Source organism: Eptatretus burgeri, chromosome 10 (assembly GCF_056783735.1).
Source record: "Eptatretus burgeri isolate ZD-2024b chromosome 10, Ebu_testis_v1, whole genome shotgun sequence".
NCBI classification, from domain to species: Eukaryota; Metazoa; Chordata; class Myxini; order Myxiniformes; family Myxinidae; genus Eptatretus; species Eptatretus burgeri.
The window spans coordinates 18111800-18138996 of NC_140970.1; the positions used below are offsets into that span (position 1 = coordinate 18111800).

General features: G+C 43.0%; 1 protein-coding gene across 1 annotated transcript in view; it reads right to left on the reverse strand.

Annotated features, from left to right (window-relative positions):
- Positions 1-7280: 7280 nt before the first annotated feature.
- FGD6 (FYVE, RhoGEF and PH domain containing 6) overlaps positions 7281-27197 on the reverse strand; it is a 91848-nt gene continuing 71931 nt past the window's right edge. The window contains exons 13-22 of the mRNA XM_085897213.1: positions 23249-23317; positions 22739-22822; positions 21967-22046; positions 21506-21608; positions 21114-21251; positions 18007-18109; positions 17692-17825; positions 12869-12997; positions 12523-12674; positions 7281-12419 (exon numbers count right to left, since the gene is read on the reverse strand). Coding sequence (XP_085753339.1) covers positions 12356-12419; positions 12523-12674; positions 12869-12997; positions 17692-17825; positions 18007-18109; positions 21114-21251; positions 21506-21608; positions 21967-22046; positions 22739-22822; positions 23249-23317 — 1056 coding nt within the window. The 3' untranslated portion in view covers positions 7281-12355. The remainder of the gene's footprint in view (positions 12420-12522; positions 12675-12868; positions 12998-17691; positions 17826-18006; positions 18110-21113; positions 21252-21505; positions 21609-21966; positions 22047-22738; positions 22823-23248; positions 23318-27197) is intronic.

Below are 27197 nucleotides of genomic sequence, written 5' to 3' on the forward strand. Positions count from 1 at the left end.
GTATACGTAGCTTACTTATCATGACGTGTTTTTCCAAGGCCGCTTATAATAACAAAAAGTAAAAACAACAGTAATGATAATAGCAGAATATTAATATTAACACTAACTAGTGCATGCCCGTACGTGTGTGGCCGTACGTGTAAATTAAAAGAAAAAATTTCAAACCACGAGCCAGAAACAAACACACAGGCCGTTCCTTCGCTCTCGCGTGCCCATACGTGCGTGGCTGTACGTGCGTGGCCGTACGTACAACCCCCCCCCCAAAAAAAAACTTTCAAACAACCACACAGGCCGTTCCTTCGCTCAAAAAAAACCTTTCAAACCGCAAGTCAGAAACAACAACCACACAGTCCATTCCTTCGCTGTCGTAAACGGCGACTGGATTGGGGCATTGTGTTTATGTATAAATGCGCATAAGAAATAGAGAAAAAGTCATCACCATCCGGAAGTGGTGCATGCCCGTACGGAATGTTCCCATGCATTCTTCGAATTATCGCTTGAATTGAAGTAACAACTACTGTGATACTTACACACACAGAGTTAATTAAAATCCAAATTAAAATCAAGTTCACCTCCCTGTCTTTGCTTGCCATGACATTCGCTGCCATTGACCATTGCCACTCCTCCGCCACGGTAACTAAGGCACCGATCCCCATCGTAACCAGCATGGCCCGTGACGTTATCGTCGGCCGGCCGCGCACCGGCCTACGCAGCAACGTGTCTTGTCATTGGTTTGGTAAATAAATGGCCACAGCAACGTGTCTTGTCATTGGATTGGTAAATAAATGGCCATAACTTGGGAACCACTTGTCCGATTAATATCAAACCTTGAAAAGGCACATCCTCAGGTCCCCAGCAATATAGCTGGCAAGTTTCAATTAGATCGGACCAGTGGTCGTCGAGAAACAGCAGTCACAGACACACACAGACACAGACACAGATTGCTGGAATTATAGATAGATAATATCCTGCCTGCCCAATGGGGGTTTTCCTCCTTGGCCAAATGCCATGTTGATCTGTATAAATAGCTTATCTTGGTGTTTCATGGGACACTCCTACTGGAAGTAAAAAAAAAAGAAGAAGAAGAAGATAAACCACAAGCACGCATGATTACCTTTTTAAACAGCCACTACTGCTATTTAAACACGAAACTTAAAGAGAGGAAACCCGACATTCGAGGCATAAGCTTATTATCACGTCTCCCACAGACTAACGGACCAGAGCCGCGAGCTACTGGAATCTATATAGAGGATAATAACATGAACTTTCCTAACATGATAATAACATGAACTATCCAGTGAGGATAATAACATGAACTTTCCTGCCGCTCTCTTTGGTAGCAGGGGTGTGTTCAGTTACCAAGCAGCTAGCACTTGCCAAGCCAGCCGTTTGTTACCTTCGCATTCTGCGAAAGGTTATGTTTTGGTCGGCGTGTATTTATTTATTTATTTATTTATTTATTTGTAATCTTGTGATTCGTATAACTCAAAAAGCATTAAACCGAATTGCATGAAATTTGGTGGGATGATTGGTTATTAGCCAGGAAGCATTTGATTAGATTTTGGGATCGTTCGGGTCAAAGGTCAAGGTCAAGGACACGAAAAGGTCAAAATCGTCTTTTTACGATAACACGGTCAATTTTTATTCAACTTGCATGCAACTAACGCCAAAATGTTCAGAATTCAACGCCTCATCTTGTGATATGCAATATGACACAATGACGCCCATACTCTTGTTACCGGTTAGGGGTCAAAGGTCAGGGGGGTCACGACCTTGAAAAATATGCGGTTTTTGTCATAACGCGGTCAATTCTTGTCCGCTTTACATGAACCCAGCACCAAAATGTTCAGAATTTAATGCCCAATCTTGTGACACAATGACGTCATAACACATGTCATCGGTTGGGGTAAAATGTCGGGGGGGGGGGTCACGTCCTTGAAAAATATGCGGTTTTCGGCATAACTCAGTCAATTCTTATTCGATTTGCATGAAACCAGCATCAAAAGAGATTACCTTCTCTTCTTCAAACGTTGTATTCACCGAGCTTGTGAGTGAAGACTCGCCAAAACGACGTGAGTTGATTGTTGTTTAGTCCGTAGCCCCCGAAAGTCGGGGGGGGTCATGACATTATAGATATGTGGTTTGTGTCATAAGACCATTCATATGAAACCAGTTCCCCAAACTCATACCAAGAATAAAAAAAGTAGTGGCGGCGAAGGTATGCGCTCTATGAGTGCCCGTTCTAGTTATCAACTGTTTTGGATGGAGTGCTTCCTTGAGTGCTTAAGCCACTTAGAAAGCACTCCACAATAAACTTGGTAATTGAACACACCCCAGGTGTACTAGTTACTTAAAATCTAGACTTTTATGCGCCTGAGTAGAGGGCTTGACCATCAGAAGCCTGAATCAAGAAATATTCTTTTGGTCAAAGCTGTGAAAAAGTTGGTGATCTTCAAAGCTTCTGTGCCAGAGCACAAATCTAAGCAGAGTAGAAATGAGCCAGGAAAGTATAAGGTGGGCAGAGGTGCAATGTGAAGAGAGCAGGGGGAGTGGACAAACAGCTGGTTGAACATCGGTCATGGTGGTGTGAGGTGATGATGGTCATGATGCTCTTCATCAGCGGATACCTTCTGGAGAATGATTACTTAACCCAGGTTTCTTTCAAGTTATGTCCCATTCCAGACTTGTGTGCCTTCCGTTGCTGGTGCTTCTGCCTGCAGGGTTTAGTGAATAGGTCAGTTTGTATCAGATGTGTGGTTAAAGTGGTGCTTCCTCCTCCATCGCTTTCAAGAGTGCATACTGTGAAATGGGACTGTTACAATGTCAAGTTTGAGGAATCCACCAATCCACCATCTTTATTAACTCTCAGCACGTACTTGTCTGGACTTTGCAAGGGGGAAATGAGGCTCATGGAAGAGCTACTTACATCAATGAATAGAGGAGATATATAGGGCGTGGGGGTGGGTGGGTGACGTGAAACTAACCTGGAAGATGGTTGGGTTCGGAATGATTGATGAAGGTAATAAAGATGATGGGTCAGAATTGGGGATGACAAGCGATAGTGGGGCACTACTTGCTCGAAGGCCTTGAGGGAAAAGACGAACTGATTAGATTTTGGTGAAGATCCAGATCCGGATCTGACTACTAGAATTTTTAAAGTGATTCTTCACCATTGAGAGTTCGGGCCAAAAACGACATAGTACTGAAGCATGATATTTCAAAGAAGTAATGGGCCAAATATGTTCTCGTGGATCAGGCATTACGTGGCAGAGGTATGCGCTCTACTGAGTGCCCTTGTAGTTAACCTCCGCCATCGAAGATGGACGGAGGTTACTGTTTTCACCCCTGTCTGTTTGTTTGTTTGTGAACAGTATTACAGAAAAACTCCCCGACGGATTTCGACGAAACTTGGTGGGGGATTAGGTATGGTCCAAGGATTATGCCATTAGATTTTGAACTTGGTCCAAAGTCCAATATGGCCACTATGGTGGCCATTTTGAAAAAATATTTGAATTTTTGTTTTTGCATTTCTACATGTTTTAAGTGATTTCCAACCACCACCCCCCCCCCCCAAAAAAAAAAAATTATTAGAAAAAAAAAAAAAATTTGCAACTTTTTTTTCAACAAAATTTCGATTTTTTTTTTTGCATTTCTACATGTTATAAGTGATTTCCAACAAAAAAAACATGCCAAAATTATAATTGCGGCTGATTTTGGAACTTCAGGTGGATACACCCACGTAAAATCAATTTCTGTCTCAAGGAATCAAGTTATGACAAATTCATTGAGTATGTAAAAGTTAAAAGTAAAAGGGAAAGTTGCAAACTATAACTCTGTGAGCACTGTTGACGTCAAATTGAATGAATAGGATATCAGGTTCACTTGAGTGACCTAGCAGTATTGGGAGCGGAGGTTTTGCACTCTACCGAGTGCTCCCCCTCTAGTTTGAACATGTCATTGCTGTGCACTCGACGCCAGCAAAGTGACCTCGAGTATCAAAATTCTTATTTGTTGCCTAAAGTTGTAATTAGTATCACAATAAGTTCAGGATTTCTATCTTTTGTTCAACTCGTGCGACTCATTCTTTTGATTCAGACATTTCTCACATGCAAAGGTTGATCATCTTAACCAGTTAAATCAGCATCAGCTTAATATGACGATCTGCATCATGAAGGAGGCATAATTTATTGGAAAGGTCTTGAAATGAGCTCTGGTCCATTGGATTCGAAGGAGCTGGTGAAAAGATCCCAGGCTAATGACAAAAACGTTAAATTATATACATATTTTCAAGTATTTGTATGTTATTCTTTCATGGCCAAACCGTAGCAACTCGAGGCCCCAAATTTTGGGTGTAGGAACTTCAGAATCTGGGAAAGGTTTTTAGCGACCACACAATGGCCTTGACATCCATTTTGAGGCCACCATAAAGTCTATATTGGGATGTGGGGTAAGACAGTGCTGCCGCCGGTCTGCAGGCAAAAGGTAACCACCATGAGGCCAATAACTTCATAGCTTCTCAATGTCCAACACGCCCCGAAACCGCAGCCTGGAAAAGCTCACCCAGGTGGTCAGCGCCAGTTCCCCACCCCTTTACTGGTAAATAATACAAAAATATATATCCAGTATATTGGCCTTTTGATGAGTTTTCATATATCAGACCCTAAGGAAAAGACCTTGCAACAAATTCTGGTCCATTTGGACCTTAAAGGAGAAGTGCAAAGCGTGATGAAAATACGATACAACTAAAATACTGTATATCAATGTTGGAATGCAGGTTTTCAGCATTTCAGCAAAGTACAGACAATATGTTAAATATTTATGGAATTATAAGTATATGTGGAAGAATCCCGGTCTGGGCCTGTAATTTTTCCACATATACTTATAATGTTTGTTTCCTGTTCATCGATTATAATTTATGGAATTGTTCTCCATCATGGAGGAAAAGTTTCGTTTCGGGTTAATAATGAAAGCAGGTGAATGCAATTTCTCTCGAACTTAATGCAATGACGAGTACATTCAGAATAGATGAACAGCATTGGTTGAGCCTTCCAAAATATTTTGTTTAACAAATCTATCCAAATAAAAGGCAATGTGTGTGTGTGTGTGTGTGTGTGTGTGTGTGTGTGTGTGTGTGTGTGTGTGTGTGTGTGTGTGTGTGTGTGTGTGTGTGTGTGTGTGTGTGTGTGTGTGTGTGTGTGTCTCCCTCCATAACTCCAAAACCATAAAAGGGAACCTGAAACTTTATATGCACACCAAGGAAGTACAAGAGTGAAAATTGGGTGTTTGGGTTAATTAAAACACCCCCTTTTGATGATAATTAATAGTCTTATTTTTATTATATCCTTCATCAGTTGTTCCTCGGCCACCTCGCTCCTTGCTCCGTCACCCCGAGTGAGTGGTCCGTGCTCCGTCACTCTGAGCGAGTGGTCCGTGCTCCGTCACCCAGAGCAAGTAGTGCGCACTCCGTCACCCAGAGCAAGTAGTCCGCACTCCATCACCTCGAGCGAGTTGTCCACGCTCCGTCACCCCGAGAGTGGTCCATGCTCCGTCACCCCGAGCGAGTGGTCCGTGCTTTGTCACCCCGAGAGTGGTCCATGCTCCGTCACCCCGAGCGAGTGGTCCGTGCTTTGTCACCCCGAGCGAGTGGTCCGTGCTCCGTCACCCCGAGCGAGTGGTCCGTGCTCCGTCACCCCGAGCGAATGGTCCATGCTCCGTCACCCCGAGCGAGTGGTCCGTGCTCCGTCACCCCGAGTGAGTGGTCTATGCTCAGTCACCCCCGAGTGAGTGGTTCGTGCTCCATCACCATAAGTGAGTTGTGAAACAACACCCGATTTCCAAGTTGTTTGCCGTATAAACGCGTTTTCTAAATTACTGAGCCAAATTTTTTTCCACCCATCAGACACAGCTGTTTATAAAGAATTATGTTTGTGAACATATCCCTGAAACATCTACACGAATGCAACATTGTTTTTCGGTGAAAGTTACTCAACATTTCTGGGTTGTATGCAGTAAGTAATGTAGTTGGTAATCACACTGATTCCAACCTGCCGATTCCCCTAAAATTGCCGTTATCAGCCAAGAGTGTGTGTGTGTGTGTGTGTGTGTGTGTGTGTGTGTGTGTGTGTGTGTGTGTGTGTGTGTGTGTGTGTGTGTGTGTGTGTGTGTGTGTGTGTGTGTTCATTAAGCATATCATATTGTTTCTGCTAATGCCCCTACCTCTCTGTCTCTCTCTCTCTCTGTACCCCTTCCCAATACAGTACAGTACCATCCTCCCACATCTCCTCTCTCACTCTCTTTCAAACTCTGTCTGTCTGTCTGTCTCTGGACATATCCAGACGGTGATTATGTCTGAACAGTGTTAGTCTCCGGACGCATCTGGGCAGTGTTTGTCTTCTTGAAAATGGATTTCAGACATTATTTTTTTCCATCTTCACTGTTATTCCATGCAGAATCATTTTGATGAGACAGTATGAATCGTAATTAATGCTCGATCACACGTCTGCCTTCATTTCCTCTCATCTCACACTGTCTTCCCTCCCCCCACCCATCCTCCCTCCACTCTCTCCTTTCCCCTCCACCTCTTCACTCTCCCTCTTTTTCTCCCCCCCCCCCTTTTATATTAATTACCATCAGCGAAGCGACGGGTGGTATTTGCTCGTAATTATAATAAAGCAATGGTAGTACTTCCATTTCTTAATTGTAGTTGCTCAGGGAAGGTTGGGGGGTGGGGGAGGATGAACAACCCCCCGTCGTCAGGAAATTGAAAACTAAGTACCTGTGATGCCACATAAAAGCAAATACAGATCTAATAGCCCCAAATAACCAATCGCACTTAAGGTGATGGCTAAAATGAAGTTAGTTGTCCATCGCAGTTCTTCAGTTCCATATGCAATAAAGAAAAATCTTGGCCCATAAACCATGAAGAAAACAGGTTCAAATACTTTTTATGATGAAAGTCGTGTTTAATTTTTGACTTAAGGTATAACAATATGGCATCTTAAAATGAATACCTCATAATGTACTTTCTTTCTTTTTTTTTCCTATCCCTGCATCAGCTTGTTGGTTAAAAGAGAGGAATGGTCTACAGAAGTGCTGAATTTCATAGAAGGAAAATCTAAATTTTTATTTCACCTTCCCTTGGACAGAAACAAATTAATTCCATGCAATGTCAGCAGAGGGCAGCATGAAGCCTGCTCACCATAAAATAGTGAGCCAAAAAACAAACAGCAGTTTGCTTGAGCTGACTTTTCCGAAAGTAAAAACAAACAAGGAGGATGTGTTCACACACACACACACACACACACACAGACACACACACACACACACACACACACACACACACACACACACACACACACACACACACACACACACACACACACACACACACACACACACGTCAGTACCAGTACTTTTTATTTCATCGACACCGTGATCAAGGGAGCAGACAATGGCACATAGTGAATCAAACTTGAAACAAAATCCTAACATCTAAAGACAGCCTTATGTTGACTTTTCCTGATGACAAAACTACTCAATGCAACTCACATATTGCACATATTGAGTTGGGAAAAAAAATTCCTACGATGATGCTTGTAGTGATATTTAGGTCCATTTGTTGAGTTGAGGTCCGTGATTTTAGTTAAATTTCGAGTTACGAGTACATGCAATGCATGGATTGAGTACAAAAGTTAAAAGGCAATAAGTTAAGAAAAAAATATTTTAAGGGCATTGAGCACATGGATGAAAAAAAAAAATGTATTCATTGAGAAGAAAATTTGTAAGTAAAGGACCATTAAAAAAAATTCATATAAAAGCTGGGACTGGGGGCCAAAACAGATAAGCAAAAGGAAGCAAAGGAGTGATTGGTAAAATAAAAACACAACCTGGAGGCAGTAATTCCATTTAAGCCAAAATGGCAACTGGAGGAAACTGCATGACAATGCTGAATGACAAATGTTGAAAGGAGGAAGAAGAGTCAAGGGAAAAGTAACATGGAAATTGAATGATGCCGAGTACATGCACAACCACGAGAAAATCAAGACACCTCAATCATCTCCACTCACTACTTAATGTCTACACAAGGATTTGCTAAGTTCTGCTAAATATAGAGTATGTTTTGTGAGTTTTTGCGAAGTTAAGTATGGAGTCTGGTGGCAAAATGAAAAGCACACTGGCCTTGCAAGTGAGGAAACCCAGGTTCGATTCTCAGGATAAAGCAAAACCTTGGAGGAATTTATAACTCCAAGTGCCTCTGTCTACCAAACAGCAAGTAGGAATTCGGTTATTAGTCAATTGGCAGATCGTTCTCCAGAGTAACAGTCCTGCCAGTTCCGGTAACAAATAATCGAGTCCGTGAGCTGAGCGAGATGTTGGTACCATCTGAGGGCACCAATCTGAACCTATATTATTTTGATAGTGCATCCTAGGGGATGTCAAAAATGCATGATGGACTTTTAAGGTGGGTAGCTTCAACCATGTGCAGTCAAATTAAAGATGGCTACCATGTAATTTTGAAATATTTTTGAAAAGCCATATCCCATTCATTTTTGATGGATTTTCCTCCAACAAACCTTATTGAACCCAGAAAAGTAAGTGGAATCTCTTATTTGTGACCGTTTCTTGAAAATCCTCCCTGTCTTTTAGATAATTTGAAACATTAATTTAATTAATTTTTGGGGGATTTTTGAAATTTTTCAAATTGTATTGGCAGGTAAAATAAGCTTTTAAAACCCAAAATTGGATATTAATGATAAAAAAAACCACACTATTTAAAAAATTGGTGCCCTCAGATGGTACCAAAATCTCACTCGGCTAACGGACAACTAATTTAAGTTAAAATTCAAAAATTCTGCAAATGTTTTCATGCCAAATTTATAATTTTGTTGTTTTATATTTGCAGGATGAGCAGCTGAATATGAAGATGGATCCAAGTACGCCAGATAAACCAAAGAAACACCCTCACAGAGAGGAAGAAGAGAAGCGAAAATGTGTCACATGTTATCAGCATTTGCCCATCTCTGAACTGACCAAACTGATAGAAGAACAGTCACTGCAAACTTTGCAGAAAGCAGCCAGCATCCATAACTTCCATTACATCCCATTCTAGATCTACAACTCGAAGAATATGATGACAAACTATTATCACAGGAACCGTAGTACAACATTTACTCACAAGCAAACTCTTCAATGGTTATTGAGAGATTAACTATCATCTAAGAGCACAGAACCAAGAAAATCATCCCGCAGACTGGAAAGCCGCAGCTTCTTCGCTCTCTGAAGATTTGGGTAAAATCACAAACTGGGCCAACACGTGGAACATGTCTTTCAATCTTGACAAATCTCACACTCTCACTATGTCTCTCCGAAAGGACCGTTTGGAACCCCCCCCCCCCATGTACTTTCTCAACAATCCTCTGGAAGAAGTCCTTTCTTTCTTCTACCGTCTCCTCTCCCGTCTCCCCCCCACTCCACACCCCGCTCGGTCTGCGATTTGTCCCCACCATATTTCCGCAAGGCGCTCAAGGTCCGCCAACAACCCCCTTCTGGTAAAACTACCAAAATCACGAATCACTGCTCACCTTCACTCTTTCATTCCTCTTTTTCGCCGCCTTTGGAATGAACTCCCTCACTCTGTTCAATCCCATTCTTCCCTCCAGGCCTTCAAAAGAGCAGTTCACCACCACCTCTTATCGTCCCCCATCCAAATCCTCCATCTTTTCTACCCCCGTTAATCCACCCCAAACCCACCTCCTTCAAATTCCCTGCTTTCCTTCCTGAAAGTCCCTGCAATATCGATCTTGTATACCCCATGTTCCCCACCCCATCCCTCTCCCTGCCACAGATCTCCTCATGTCCCTGTTCCCCACTGTTTTGTCCTTCCCTCTCCCGCCCCTCTTGTTTCATGCCCCCCTTGCTGTGCGTTGTGTTCGCTCTCATACGAGCCTTGACAACGTAGACAAAAAAAAAAGTCCACCAGAGAACCTCCACCAAGTTCATCACGTGCACCAGAACAGATGTGAATTTTCTGCAACAAAAAATATGCCAAAAGATCCAAATCAAAGGAGCGATTGTGTCAGTCCCGAAAATTCTGCTCGAATGAGAGGAAACGTCGAACAGCCTTGCCCAAACTGGATGAAAGAATATTGGCAATCACATCAAGAGAACTACTCGCTGCAGAGGCACGGTACCATAAGTCTTGCAATGGAAACTACACAAGAGAAGAGTCAGTAACATCCACAACAACACCTGGACCAGATGATTATGTAGCATACCAAGAAGCCAAACAGCATGCTCATAAGCTATTGTTTGAGAGTATCTGGAAAAATCTCTTCGTACATCCTAAGGCTATAAAAATGACTGAATTGACAGATAACCTGATAGCGTTATAAGCGACAGTTGGCTATACAAGTGGTCAAGTAAAACCTCAAACCGAGAAGCATCTACGTCAAAAACTGGAGGGAGAGTTCAAACAGGTCCTTCATTTTGTTTGTGGTAAGAATGGGAAACTTGTGGTCTATCCCGACAACTTATCTATGCAGAAAGTTGTGACTGAGAACATACAACTGAAAGACAAGATAGTGTGTGAAAATTCACAGATGATATTGAACAAATGGAGAGACATTCAGTTCCACATATACAGGGAAGAAGCCTTGGCCACCACAACCTGATGAAAACGGAGCTGTACGATACCAACTTGTGAATGTACCATCAATGGGCTAAAAAGCACAGATGCCTGCTTTTTGCAGACATGTGAGAACATGAGAAATGATGATGATGATGATGATGATGATGATGATGATGATGATGCTTCATCACATGAATACAGACATGATGATGAAAGTGCAGATGATGATGACAGATCTTTGGGTGAATGATTTTGACATGAACTCAGTAGGTAAGGATGAGGTACACTCTATAATATTAATTTCAATGTATTCAAGTACAACTGTATGAGTAACTTAAGTAATTGGTACATGAGCCGGATAGCAAATTTTGGAGCCATATTGAAGACGTTACTAATATCAGATTTTGGGTTTTAAAAGCTTATTTTACCTGCCAAGAGAATTTGAAAACCATTACACACACTCTTTATGGCACAAAAGGTATTTTAACAAACATATCGACATTCTCAAAAAATCACAACATCTTCAAAAATCAAAACAAAATTAATATTTCAAATGATCTCAAAACCAAGGAAGATTTTCAAAATAAAGTTCATAAGAGATTACAATTACTTTTGAGTTAAATGGGATTTTGTTTGAGGAAAATCTGCCAAAAAAATGAATGAGATAAGACAGTTTAAAAATTGGGATATGGTAGTTAAAATTACATGGCAGCCATCGTGAATTTCACTGTAACTGGTTAAAATTACCTATTTGAGAAGTCCATCATGCTATTTCTAGTTCTAGATATATAACATATATATATATATATATATATATATATATATATATATATATATATATATATATATATATATATATCAAAATACCAATAAAGCTTGGTGCCCTCTGATGGTACCGATGGGCCAAAATTGTCTGTCCGGCTCACGCATTAATCTGGTCTTAGATATTCCTCGACACCATCTCAGTGTGCTTGCCGTACGGGGAACAGTTCTTTCAGGATAAACACATTCATACACCCAGGTGTTCGCAATGTATGTCGTTCAACTCAAACTGCAACCATCATTTTGTTTGTCAAGTTTACGTAAAGATGCAATGAAACTTAATAAGAATGTGTGATGAAATGAGCCTTCATTATAAACCATCATAAGTATACACAGGTTGAAAAAAAACCCCAAAAAGACCTGACCGTCGAGTTGAGTTGTGATGTGTCATGTGAAATAGTCGACATAAAGCTGCCCTATCAATAACGCAATGACCAACACTCAGAGAACTGTATATAAAAAATACTTCTCACAAGGACAAGCCTTGGATTCTCATTGACAACATGCACAGCAATCAGTCAACATATGTACTTTAAAAGTCTCAAAATACTGCAGACATTTTATTCCACACTCTAAACAAACAGCACGGGATTGCGGTTTTAGGCAATTAAAAAAAAACAAGTGAACAAGATGCTAAAAGAAACGAGCAATAAATATGAAATCTTGACAAGGTATCAAAAAATATTTGAGGGCAATGTGCTTGTACAGCAAACCAGCACCGACTTCACATTCGGGCATCTTGTTTTTTTTTAGCCAATTCAAGGCTAACTTAGTGCCAAGCACAGGGCTAGATCTGCAGGTGAATAAAAATCGAGCACATTGCATTACTTGTTTTAAGAGGATAACGTTCCGGAAACCTGTCCAGAGATCTTCCCAACACCACGTTTAAAAATTACCATCGTGGATTCAACACGGCAACGGTGATACCCCGGGGTCGAGAACAGTCGCAGCTTTGATGGTTTTGATCCACCTGTGACAAGTCAAAGATGATAAATGGTTACCGAGTTGAGGAGGCATTCAATTCACAGAAATCAAATGTGCGAGCACACATCTTGGTGCTGGAAATCCATCACCTTTGAGCGATGCTTTCATCCTCCGCCCGAAAGGTGTAGAAGAGGGTAGTTTTGTGGAACAGCTGGAAATCTGTTCCTGGATTATCCTTGTCATTTGGTGCAGCATCCAATGTAAAGCCCAGCAGAGGGAGGCTTTCCATAGCTGCCACATCCTGTAGGAGAACAAAGAGTGTAGACAAATAAAAGCCATCGTTCATCTTCAGCCTTAATTACACCAGTACGTGACTGCTGCTGACACTGAACAGGATTCGATGGTTTTGAGACAAAAAATAAAAAAATTTTTTTTAAATGTATTCCAAGACATAAACCAATGAAGTTTATCCAGTGTTGAACAGGTGCAGCATACCTCACTCGCAGCATACGTGTACAGAACTTTATCCTTGACAACGAACCACAAGCGTTTCCACGGCTTGCGACTGCCCTTGGCTCTTTGTAGGTGGCCACTCATGGAGGAGGCCTCTGTGCTAGCGGCCACCTGTGGTATACATGTTTCACAATGTTTCCAACATTCTTTGTGACACTTCTCAGCATCCATTAGTGCTTGTTTGTAATTGCTACTCCAGAAACCCGAAGTGACGGTTCGCAGACATAATCAGAATTAACAATCTATTGTCCTTACAAGTCAAATCACGCTTTGAAATCCATCAGCATTTCGGCCTTCACAAACGACACACGTGCAATGCCTTCAGGTTGCCAAAAAAAAAAGAACAAGCCTTACTGGTTCGAAATAAATAAATAAAACACATAACATTAATCATTAAAATTAGTTGAAACCATGAAATTCTTCCTTGCAGGCAAACCCACTTGCAGCATGGGGTAATTGGTAGGTCAAGTCAATTCATAGTACTTGGCGTCACGAGAGATGACATTGAGCCTGGTCTGAGTATTTCAGAACATCGTACAAATTACTTCAACATTTGATGGCTTGAATGCGACACACTGAACCAAATCAATGCGCAAGAGAGACCTCTTTTGATCACCGGTAGGACCCTGGACTAAAGTTTTTCACATTGGCCAACTTGGACATGTCAGTTGCTGGCATTAGTTAATTCTAGACACTGGGATTATGGTTGGAGACAAACTTTCATAGATGAATGATGACAGTGAGTGGCACATTGCAACGCTAATGACACATGAAATCAACTGACATGGGTGTTTTATGACTGAGGGAAGTGGGTCTATTGAGATTACAGACAAGGGAGAAAGAGGTCTGTGCTGGCCGAGGAGGTGTTCTCATCTGAGCACATTACGCATGATGCTGGGATCCCACGTTCAAATCGAAAATACTGTTGATTTGCCTCTTGTCTAAATCATGTATCGTCGTGGTCAAGGTATGCCCATGATCTTCACAGAGCACCAGGTGCTCAAGACAAGTCATGAACATCGCTTGCTAAGTAATGATACTGAACAAGTCGCTACTCTGTTGGAAGAATTTTTTTTATAATTTGTACAATGTCAAGGCTCGTATAAGAGCTAACAAACAGAACGTTTAGCAAGGGAAGCAGGAGACAAGAGGGATGGGAGAGGGAAGCACAAAACAGTGGGGAATAGACACATGAGAAAATCTGTGGAAGGGAGAGGGATGGGGCGGGGTACACGGGGTAAACGAGATGCACACTACAGGGACTTTCAGGAAGGAAAGCGGGGAATTTGAAGGAGGTGCGTTTGGGATGGATTAACGGGGGTAGAAAAGATCATGGTTTTGGATGGGGGAAGACAAGAGATAGTGTTGAACAGCTATTTTGAAGGGAAGAGTGGAATTTTGCTCCAAAGGTGGGAAATAAGAGGAATGAAAGAATGAAGGTGAGCAGTGATCCGTGATTTTGGTAATTTAACCATACGGGGGGGGTTGATGGCGGACCTTGAGCACCCTGCAGAAATATTGGCGGGACAGATAGCAGACAGAGCGGGGAGGGGGGGTAGGGCAGGCTGGAGAGGAGACGGTCGAAGACAGAAAGACCACCGAGCTGCCTGCGGTGAGAGAGTGAGAGACCCAAAGACTCAGCTTCATTGCGGGAGATACCAATGATCCTAAAAGCCTTGATTTCCATAGTGAGAAGCCAAGAAAGGTGAGAGGCAGGTGCACCAGACCAGAGGGGAGAGCAGTACTCCATCAGGCTGCGAATGAAAGCTTTGTATGTGGTCAGGAGCTCAGGTGTACCAAGGAAGGGCTTTTTGCATGACGGAGGATGCCCAATCGGCAACTGGCTTTGGAGGCAAGCTTGGAGATGTGGCTTTCCCAGGAAAGATCATGGCAGATAGTGAGGCCCAAAAGTTCGAAGGAAAGGACTTCTTCAAGAGGATTGTTGAGAAAGTCGATTGGGGGGTTTTCCAAACGATCCTTTCAGAAAGACAAAGTGAGTGGGAGATTTGTCCGGATTGAAAGATATGTTCCACGTGTTGGACCAGTTTGTGATTATACCCAGATCTGCAGTGAGCGAAGCTGCTGCTTGCCGATCTGAGGGATTACAGATGGTATGGCAGAGGGTGGAGTCATCAGCAAAGAGATAAAGAGGATTTTCCAGAGAATCGGAGAGATCATTGATGAAAACGAGAAAAAGCACAGGGCCCAGAACACTACCTTGAGGAACTCCAGCCTGAACAGAAAGAGAGGACGAGAGAATTCTGTTAGGGGCCACATGTTGACTGCGCAGGAGAGGAACTGTGCGAGCCAAGAGTGGAAATTACCTTGGATACCACAGGAAGAGAGTTTGGTGAGCACGGTGCCAGATCGTATCGAAAGCACACAATATCTCTTGGAAGATGGCTCTGATTTCATGTCCAGGGTAGAGTGACCTTGTCTGAATCCAAATTGATGATCGGAAATCAGGCCATTGGTGAAGAGGAAGGGATTTAATATCTGAAGTGATGATGGATTCCATAACCTTTCTGATGATTGGGAGAAAGCTTATTGGTCTGGAGTTGCAAGGATCTGTTTTTGTACCTTTTTATGCAGAGCGGTAATGTTGGCTGATTTCCAAGCGGAAGGCAGATGACCTTCAGCAAATGAGAGGGTGACTCGAACAGAGAGATGGTTAGCAAGAGCAGCAGAGCAGGTGTTTAGGACACGTGGGCTGATACCGCCTGGACCGGTTGCAGAATCCGAGTCCAGGTTTGGCAGCAAGCTCTCCACCTTGTCAGGGTAAAAGGGCACAGAGTCCAGAAACAGCTGGGTGTGACTGGGGAAGGTGGGTACAGAAAGCGATGGGTTTAGGACACAATACTTAGAAGCAAACACAGTTTAGGCATTCAGCCTTTTCACGTGCAGTGTCAGCTGTTCGGCCATTTGAGGTAAAGGAGGGGATGGAGGGAGAACATACACCAGAAACAGAATTAACTAGATGCCATCGGGATTTGGAGGGGGGGGGGAGACAGGTTTGAGAGTTCCGACTTGAGATTAGAAAGATGTTGTTTCCTAGCTCTCCTGAGGGGAGATACACACTTGTTCCGAGCTTTGTGGAAGGAAGTGAGGTCGTCTTCAGTTGAATTTGCCTTCCGTGAGGCGAAGGCAAGTTGTTTCAGGACAAATGCCTCGCCACAAACTTCAGTGAACTATGGGCGGGAGGAAGGGTAGGACAACTGAAGACGAGAGGGGATAAATCTGTGCATGAGGGAGAGCAAGTTTCTTTGAAAGAATTCCCAGGCCGAGTTGATGTCGGAGAAAGTAGCGATGGGAGAACAGTCCAGAAGTTTGATGGCTGCTTGAAGACCCTGCCAGTCGGCCTGAGTGAAATGCCAGACTCAACGGCGCTGAGGTGTTTCTCTAATAACAGTCAGATATATGTCTACTTTGACAAGCATGTGGTCAGAGTAACCGATTGGAACGGAAGAAGAACAGCAGACGTTTTCTGGGAAATTGGTCAAACTGAGATCCAGAAGACATGTAGATTCCTGGTCCTGGTCAGGTCAGGTTGGTTGAGTTGTTGGTTGAAAAGTTGGTTGAGATCCTGGTCAGGAAGTTGACAGATTGTGTCAGTCCCAATGAGTCACAGAAGATTTTTGCTGAAGAGCCATGGCAGGTGAGGGAGGTACCCACACCCAGCCAACTGGCATAATGGCAATTGAGGTCACCACATATGAGGAAGAGAGAGTTGGGATGAGAAGATAAAAGTTGGTCCATGTTTTGGTATAACAGCGCGAGTGAGGTGTAAATGGAGTGATCACTGTTTGATGGACGGTACAACACACATAAGCATGAGGTGGGAGTGGAGGGAGAAGCCGTAGCCAGAGGTTTTCCTGAGGGTGTGGGGGAGAGAGGGCAGTGCATGGAGAGTGAGGAATAGAGTGTGAGCTATGGCATGGATTTTGTGGGTTATGGCAGGAATTTGAGATTTTGCAAGGGCACTGGCACACAACGGCATACTCTTATGAAAGCCACCTTGGGATCTTTAACATCCACTAGCAAATGCTTTGTCTACATTCTACAGTATAGTTGATGCATGCATTCATGATGCAACAGGGCAGATCAGATGAGCTTTGAACCAGAGACTTCTGCCAAAGCTGACATGTTCTCCGAAGCTAGTCTCTGCATAGTGCACATGCGCCCCTCACTATCTCAAGCCAGTTCGCAGACTCGACACAAAATTTAACGAATCTCCAAAGAAGGGTGTCCTCATCTGTGCAAATTCCTGCTTGTAAAGCACCCAGGATGACAGTTATATCCTTGGGTCAGGAATCAAACCCAGAAAGAAAGCCCAAAAGGAAAATTGGGCTGCCTCTTAGCCATCCCGTCAGCCCCAAAAGTACACCGATGTGCAATGTATGTACAACCTCTACCAAGAGTTTCTTTTTTTATTGCTGTTAAATTTTATTTTTTATTTTATTTAAAAAAAAAACAGATGGAAAGGCACAATTACAACAACAAACAAACAAAAAAAAACAACAGCAACAGCAATGACAACAGCAAAAGCAACAGCAAAATGGTTTATGTTTGCATATCGATCTCTTGTTGCACAGCAATGGAATTCCTGGGTTAAGCTCATGAGACTTTGTGGAGTGCACAGACAAATGCTCGAGATCGAACAAAACCTTATTCTACTTTGCTTGGAAACTACATCTATAACAGTGTACAATTCATAACTACAATACAAATTATAAGTGTCACGTTTGCATTGACATCGATCGATGTGCAAAACAACGGAATCTGCAAAACCTGCAAAGCAGCCTCACTTGTTTGAGTGCCGATGGGATTTTCTTCTGCTTACGGCTTGGCGAAGAAGCCATGTTTTGTAACACAGAAGAGAAAATGATGCCCGGTGACTTGGAATTGCTGGTAGCAGGATTATCATCCGGCGGCACGACATCTGCACCACCAAGCAACCATTGTTACTGACATATCACCCTGCGTTGATGCCTTCATTTCAAATGGCCATTTTGTGCTTTCAGAAATTTTGCTTGGGTCAGGTTAAACAAATTTATAACAAAACTATTTGGACATTTGGCCCTGCAAAATGCCCTCAGGGTAAATAAAGCAAATTGCCTCACCTTCACTGCGCAGTGCATCAAAGCATAGGTCGCAAACACGCTCTGGCTTGTCGTGTAGATACTTCAAAGGAAAGCGGTGCTGCGAGCACGCTTGGCAGATTATCTGCACAAATACAGCGAGGCAGCAAAATGGAATGGTGAACCTTGATGCAGAACATAAGCTGTTCACAATGCAGTGTGTGAGACAATAACTAGGAATTGGTTTATGGTGCAGCTACATGTACTTGCCGAGTGGTAAGGAAAATGGACTGGCATCCTATATATGGTGTAGTAGTATTAAGAACTTGGATTTATAGCTTCCGGAAATTCTGCGAGTCTCAGGAGAATAGGTGTCATTATCTAATTATCGGTAAAAACCTAGCAATTCAGTCATGACCTTAGGTCAGGCAAGAGGAAATCTGCCTGTCCCCCATATGATCTGGGACCATTAAGGAGGAGGTAATCTGCCTGCCCCCCCCCCCAGCCTGCTCTGCATGTCATGACAGTCCCCACATTGTTGTCGACTTCTAATGCCCTCAGGGAAACTTGGAAGGGGGCACTAAAATGCTACTAATGAAAAGGCTTGAAATGCTGCTATGAATAAGGAATGTAATCGCTAATCTCAGAAAAAATTAGCAATCTGCGTGGGCGGCAAAATGAGTTGAAACAAATCTAATAAATAAATGTCATTTTCTGTGTGTCTGTGTATCTGTCTGTGTGTAAAACCAATTACACCAAAAGGACTGGGCCAATTGCCACCAAACTTGAAAAATAGACCAAATTAGACCTCCTGTTGAGCACAGGCTACAGAAGTATCTGAAATATCCCATGTGTACTGTAGTTGAGAGATGGGTGAAAAGAATTGATGAAGTTGATGAATTTTTCAAGTTCGGATTTGTTACGGGAGGTTAAGCCAATGACTGAGCATCGACGTAGCCAAGAGCATCTATGTGGCATCTAAGTTGCCAAACATCGATGTGTGAATAACCGGACATCTATGCAGCATCCAAAAAAAGCCTGGTGTTGGACCATCAAATTGAGGAAAAAAAAATATTTTCTTCGATAAAACTGAGAAAAAGATTCAGATAATTGGGACCCACATAGCTACACACGCCGTTGATCTGTTTATCAAAGTCATGAGAGAAAGCGAAAACTTGAGAACCAATTCAGCTCAGCGAAGTCAAGTCTCGGTGCTGGGGTCTTGTTAGTTCCTGTTAAATCATGTGTCCGATTCTTTTCTTTTTTAATCATGTGCCCGTTTGCGTTCTCCAATGACTTCTATAAACAGATCAATGGTATAGCTACGGGTACATAATGGGTCCCAATTATGCCAATCCTTTCTGTCGGTTTTATCGAAAAACAGATTTAAAAAAAAAATATATATATATATATATATATATATATATATATATATATATATATATATATATATATATATATATAAATTTCATGGTCTGACACGAGACTTTTTTTGCATGCTACATAGATGATTTAATTGGCTTAATCTCCCGTTACAGATCCGAACTTGAAAAATTCATCAACCTCATCAATTCTTTTCACCCAGCTCTCAACTACACGTAGGAGATTTCAGATACTTCTGTCATATTTTTGGATATCAAACTCTCTGTGGTAGATGCTGGTTGAATGAGTACTGCTCACGACAAGCTAACAGACTCACACAGCTACCTATTGCACTCATCTTCTCATCCCTCTGATGTAAAGAATTCTATTCCTCATTCCCAGTTTTTGACGCTCAGTCGCCTTTACAATGAAGATTTTGACTTTGGATCCAAAAGCTCGTGAAACGTGTCAGTTCTTTACACACCGTGGCTATCTCAGTTCTCTTGTGGAGAATGCCCTCAACTGTGGCTGACCTATCAAAAAAAAAGAAAAAAAAAAAGCTTCTTCTTCCAAAAACAAAACCTGATAATGGTGAACGAATTCCTCTCACTTTGGTGCATCATCCCAACAGTCTTGCGGTCAAAATAATTATCCAAAGAAACTTCAAAATCCTACGGAACAACACAAAAACCACTTCCATCTCCTCTCAACTACCTCTGTTTTCATTCAAACGAGACCAAACTTTGCAAAAATTTCTGGTTAAAGACGCACTACCTTCCAATCTACCACCAGGAACATGAAAATGCCTGCGTCGTCATTGCAATACCTGCGACTTCATCAACCCCACCACATCAATATTAGGTCCTAAACACAGCATCAACATTAAAGATCATTTTACCTGTAACACCTACAATGTAATCTACTGCGTTTCATGGTCACTTTGCAATAAACTCGACATCGGTGAAACTGAACAACGGCTTGGAGTCCGCTTTAGAGAACACCTCTGTGATGCAAGAACAACTATGACGACGTTCGTAAACCGGTTTCTCGTCACTTCAGCAACGACTCACGGAAACTCAAAGAACAGTATTTCATCCATAAACTTGGAACATCAGTACCAAACGGCCTGAATGAAAAATTTTCTTCCTGCTCCTCACCATGTCCATTCAGACTCATTCTTTGGCCCTCTCCTCTTCTACATTTTCAGTCCATTTCCCTCTTCCTTCCTATTCTTCTGCTTTCCTTTCCACTCTCCCTCCTCCCTCCTCTACTCCATGTACCTGCACCCCTCTACCCCCACCAACACCCCCTTTACCCTCCCCCACCTACTCCCTTCCATCCCCCCCCCCGCCCAATCTCCATCCATTTCTCCCTTTGTCTTCTTATTCTCCCTTCTTATTCTTTCCACCAACACCACTCATGACCTTTCACCCTGAGCAATGTCACACATGATGTGCACATCTCTATCCAATCAGGCATCCACCATTCCCAGCACGTCAGTGATGACGTCATTTGCGGAAGTATATTTTCACCAACCGCCGCCTTTCTCTCTTGCTCTGATGAAGGGGAGGGGCCAAAACGTCAGCTTCTCTTATCTCCACGGCGGATCAATCACCTATCCAAGTTATTTCATTTCCCATTTGTTTTGCAATAAGAAGTAGCGCCACTCAAAACCATGCAGCAAATATTATGACCATATCATCCATGCACACACATCTACGCAAAAACGTTGAGGATGGAAAGTGTGGCAAGTCAAATGCATACTATGGGATATGGGACAAACAGACCTTTCCGCAGGCACGGCAGTGATGGCGACGCCATGTGAGCGTAAAGTCACATGTGCAAATCATGCACATAGACACTCGGGAGTCTGGGATCCAGATGGGGGCCTTGTTGCCAAGCTCCGTCTCCAATCTGTCCATTCCCTGCACAAGAATGAGATTTTTGCAGACACGTTGCGCAAGTTATGAAGATGGTTAAGAATAGTTCGGTTTACATGAGGTAACACGAGTCAAACTGCTGTGTCAGGATGATAGGTTCACTTGGTAAGCAAAGAGTCATTTCATTCAAACTACACCGAATGACCAAATTATAGCTTATTTGATTAATCGATTGTAATTGCTGTTCTATACCAAAGTGATCCAGTTTCTGTCAGCATTATGGAGTGGGTAGGACTGACCTCTTCAGTAAACTCTCTTGGTGTAAAAGTGATGCGCTTCCTCGTGTACTCTTCAATGGTATGAGAGATTGCCGTCAGCCACTCTTCACGTTCCGCCGCAGAGCTGCAGAGCCATTGATATGGAAACAAAGCTTTAGAATAATAAAGGACGTGCACCTAAGCCACCAACAAGCTACATCAATAAAACAATACAAAACGTATAGATGGCGGCACTTCAATCTGAGGTCCTCGAACGTTCACCGCAACATCTTTCAGGACTCTTTTCTACACATGAGAAAATCGCTGGATTAAGCGTCCTGGTGAAGTGTTACGAATGGGAAGAGAGCCGAGAAATTGCTGCGCGAATGAGAGCATCTAAGCTTCGAGGATTCCGAAGGAAGCTCCACGAGAGGAACGTGTGAAACGATGCAACAATTGATGGCAGATGTATTGCAAGCGTGTCGAGAGAGCAGTCGACAGACCTTGCGGAAAGGATGAATGATCGCTGCACGCTCACGATGTTCAGTTCATTCTGGTACGCCTCCTGCGTTGGTTTGCTGACCTACAAAAGATAAGAAGATTGGTGCTTGGGTGGAGGTGAAAGCCCTTCTCTACCAGCGTTGTCTTTTCATATTCTGTGGAATTATATGGACATTCTCACAATTGATTTTCAAAATTACAAGCTCTTAAAGGAGGATATTTTCCACATTACACAAGGACGTACTTGAGTACAGTTCTATTACATGAAGCACTCTCATTACGAGCAACAAGTCGGATGGTTTGCCATCATTTCCTCAGCAGCAGTCGGGACGGTAATTATGAATTTGGTGCGGGTCCTGGCACATAATGGCCTACCCTTTATAAAGGCAGCATGGCATGTTTAATGAGCATAAGGGAATGCTAGTAAATAGGCCAACTAGCTTAATGTCCTCCATTAAAAATTTCACTCGATATGAAGTAACGCTTTGCGTGTGAATGGCCAGAATGGCAGTTCATAGTCAGACCAATTATGTTGGGAATAGAACGAGCTTAGTAGACAACTCGAAGGTGAGCATGCTATTACTGAACTACTGCTCTGTTAATCCACAAGTGGGTGGGAAGTGGAGCTTAAGACGACAGCATCTTACGAAGGGAAGTGGAGCTCTCTAATAATAGCAAAGGTATTAATACAAATAATATAATAAAAAGTGGAATAAGAACATGAATGTGGAGACAAAAACACAATTGATGGAGATAAGGAGGACAGAAGCGAACCTTCATGCCAGCAAGAGACAGCATGTTGTTGAGCTTGTATGTGCCACCTTGTTGCGGTGTGGTGTACAACAAAGTGTCATTCATCTGGAAGGCAGGTAGCCTGTTGTCAGGTATACAACTCCATAACCATCGAATCGAACACCTTCGCACATTTTATTTCCTCGGGTATTCATTTCAGATAGAAGACAAGATTGCACCATGACGAGGTGAGCAATGAAGACAGATATCCATCATGAACAAATTTAATTTATTTTTAAACTTTCACATTACTTTACAAACCTGCATGACAAAGGAAAATATAAGTTGGGACTCCGAGGCAGCAAAATAAAGGACTTTGTGAGGAAGTCTGCCTTTACGACTCACCGCACCGATAAACATTTGGTGACAACGACATGGTGGCATTGCCTTGAGGAAATGTCCCAAACATTTGCCACGTGGCACAGCTAACGGGAGCAGGAAACGCACGGAGGACGTGCCCTCCCATCTGTACAAACATTTTGGAGTCCTCACCAGGAAGAACCTCCGTGGCTGCATGATCTTTCGCGAGAGCTTCATGAGTATTCCTTCCTTCAGGAACACCTGCAGAGTGGCAAGAATCAGTGCACACGCCTCCAATCAGGCATTGATAGACGTCACACAAATGGCCTTTGCTGGCCCAAGAACACATTGCTTGATTTGCTGGCTTTTATCCATCATTCTTATATGCCTTGCCCAGACTCTTTTCGGTTCCAACTCAAAGCAATGGATGGTGGGAACGTGGAACATGGCCTGGCAATCATTCAAACATTTCCTCGTTCTCCACCCGACTTATACTATAACCCTCACAGTATAACTGCCCTTACGAATGGCAATGCCTTACAGTCAGAGTCGAGTAGATCAGGCCAACTGACTTTTATCATCACGGAACTTCGCTCAGAGGTACATTCTGGTTTGTAGTTTTTAGATCCTCGTGGAGGATCTCTAAGTCTTACGTTGCTGTTCTTCATCTTCTTCTTGTGGACTTTTTTGTTTCACAGCCTACAGTTTTCATCGAAACTTCCTGAAACTTAGCATATATATGTAAAAATTCCCTGCGCAGACAGTAACCATCTCCGATTTTGAAAGTTCCTCCTAGAAAAAAAAGTTATGACGTCAAAATATCTCCGCTAATGGAAATCGCTGATAAAATTATCTCAAACTCGGCAAGCATTTTGGATTCTGTTTGCGGGAATCGAACAGGGCATTAGCAGAGATGAATTACCACACATATGGTACATCACTATGACGTCATATAAATTTTTACGACACCATTCCTATATTTTGACATTTTTTGTTTCACAACCCAGAGTTTTCATCAGAACTTCGTGAAACTTGCCATGTATATGCAGAAAGCCCACGCGCAGGCAGTAACCATCTCCGATTTTGGAAATTCTTCCTAGAAAAAAAGTTGATGTCATAATATCGCCGCAAATGGAAATCGCCTTTACCATTATCTCCAAAACTAGGCAAGCTGTTTGAATTTTGTTTGCGGGAATCAAGCCGGGCATTAGCACAGATAATTTATCGCAAACCTGATACGTCATTGTGACGTCATACTCGTTTTTATGACGTCATCATTTAGAGGACGAGAATCTTAGCTCATTTGAGGTTGTTAAAACACCATTCCAATGCTTGAAAGCCGGTTCCGGATCTGCTGATGTGTCGGTTCGATCGGTAGCTGCTCCTTACTTCAACAAAGCTAAGATTATCCGGACTGGATTTGTTGTGTCTTTCCGTTATATTTTCATCCCTGTGTTTCTGGTTTGTGTTTTTGTCCAATTTTCCATGTTGAATTGAATCTTGTTGTCAAATTTAAGTTCATGATTGCTCAGGCCTACTTCTTGGATAGCAGCCATGAAAATTCTGTCATGTTTCGACGCCGCATTCCTCATTCCTCTTATTTTATCCCAAGTATTGTCCTTCAGCTTCCTCAACTTTATCATATTCCCCCTCTTTGCTTCAAAATAAAAATAAAACCAAAAAAAAAACTGTATTCTCCCAAAAACAGGAAACCAATCTGCCTGTCTGTACTTCCTGCACTTGAATTGATTTTTTTTATCACTTCCTTTTCTTGATCGTAAATGTTCATTGAATGAAATGCTTCTTCCTTCCTCCTACTACCTGTATTTAAAAAGCTTTAAAATACATTTAAAAAAGCTTCACTTGCCTTACTTCATCATGAGCACAACACTTCTTCATTATCTACTGTTCCTCTTCTTCACAAGGATTAGTTTCCAAACATGTCTCTCACCTAAATGCTTGGTCCATCAATGCTCTTCCCATCCCGACAGTCCGATCTTCCTCTGTGCCTTCAACAAAAATTATTTTGATCCATCCCATGATAATTGGCTCATGTGTTCAGATTGGGAATCCATTTTGTAGAGGTTGGCTGCTCATGACAATAAATTCCCCTTCATGTCCTTTAATGGTGGCAAACCACTCCACGTCAGTACCCTCACCCATATCTCCGAGAAGCCCACGCCCTTCCATGTGTCCCCCTCTTCAGCATCCCTCAACTTCATGTCCCTTCTTTCTGCATCCCCCCCCCCTCACCCCACCTCGCCACAGCTCTCCCTTCACCACATCATCTTAAAGCTTCCCCCTTGTCCCATTTCCCTCTCGTTTTTTGGTATATAAAGTGAAGGCTCATGGAAGAGCTAGAACACAGAAAGAATCAAGACGTAACAGAACAAAAGGAACAGCAGAGAGGGGGAAACACCAACAACAGCGAGTATGGCCAAAATAGATGGAGACTAACAAGCTAGGGATGCGGGTAACATTGAGGGGTAGGGGAGGACGTGGCAGGTGGATAAGATGGATACAGAAGAAAAGTCAGGAAGGAAAATCTGAAATTTGAAAGGTGGTGTTCGGTTGGCTTGGCAATGGGGGAAAGGGGTGGGTGGGCTTAACGGGATTAAAAAAGATCGGGGATGATCTGAGATGGTGGTGAACAGTTGTTTTGAAGACCTGGGGGGAGGAATGAGACTGAAGAGAATGTGGAAGTTGATTCCACAGGCAGGAAAAAGAAGAACGCAAATGAATGGAGATGAGCAGGAATTCTGGATTTTGGGAGTTCCACCAGAAGGGGGTTGATGGTGAAACCTTGGGGGAGGGGGCGACAAAGCATGGAAAGAGCAGAGGGTGAAAGACCAGAAAGGAGGTGGTAAAAGAGTGAGAGACCACCGACATGAATGTGATGACAACGTGATAAGCCCATAGACTGAGCTTCATCGTGGGAGATTCTATTATGAGAGACTCAGCGTCATTGATCCCCTCCAATTTGATAGGCCTGAACCCCACCCTGGCGGGAGAGGTGTTCTTTACATTGTCCCCTCTTCCTGTGCAGGCTGGAGTTCCTCAAGGTAGTGTTCTGGGCCCTGTTCTTTTTCTGGTTTTCATCAATGATCTCTCGGACTCTCTGGAAAATCCTCTATTTCTCTTTGCCGACGACTCCACCCTCTGCCGTACTCTCTGTCATTCCTCAGACCGGCAAGCAGCAGCTTCTTCGCTCACTGCAGATCTGGATAAAATCACAAACTGGTCCAACACATGGAACATGTCTTTCAATCCAGACAAATCTCACACTCTCACTATGTCTCTTCGAAAGGACCGTTTACAAAACCCCGCCATCCACTTTCTCACTTTCTCACCAAAATCACGAATCACTGCTCATCTTCACTCTTTCATTCCTCTTTTTTCCCACCTTTCGAATAAACTTCCTCACTCTATTCTTTCCCATTCTTCCCTCCAGGCTTTCAAAACAGCTGTTCACCACCACCTCTTATCTTCCCCCATCCAAATCCTCGATCTTTTCTACCCCCGATAATCCACTCAAGCCCACTTCCTTCAATTCCCCTGCTTTCCTTCCTGAAAGTCCCTGAAATGTCCATCTTCTATTCGCCATGTTCCCCGTCCCATCCCCATCCCTCTCCCTTCCACAGTTCACCTAATGTGTCTGTTCCCCACTGTTTTGTCCCTTCCACTCCTGCCCCTCTTGTCTCATGCCTCCTTGCTGTGAGTTGTGTGTTAGCTCTCATACGAGCCTCGACCAAGGTATACAAAAAAAAAAATACTTCATTTCTTACTGTGTGCACTAATCTTACACCTCCCAACCCCCAGGAGTACCTTTGGCTGTGACTTCCCCTTTGCTCCCACGTGTGTGTGTGTGTGTGTGTGTGTGTGTGTGTGTGTTTTACCATCCTCCAAACATCAATGACTCCATCGACCCCTCTCTCCATCGACCCCTCTCTCTCTCTCCATCGACCTCTCTCTCTCTCTCCATCGACCTCTCTCTCTCTCTCCATCGACCTCTCTCTCTCTCTCTCCATCGACCTCTCTCTCTCTCTCTCTCTCCATCGACCTCTCTCTCTCTCTCTCCATCGACCTCTCTCTCTCTCTCCATCGACCTCTCTCTCTCTCTCTCCATCGACCTCTCTCTCTC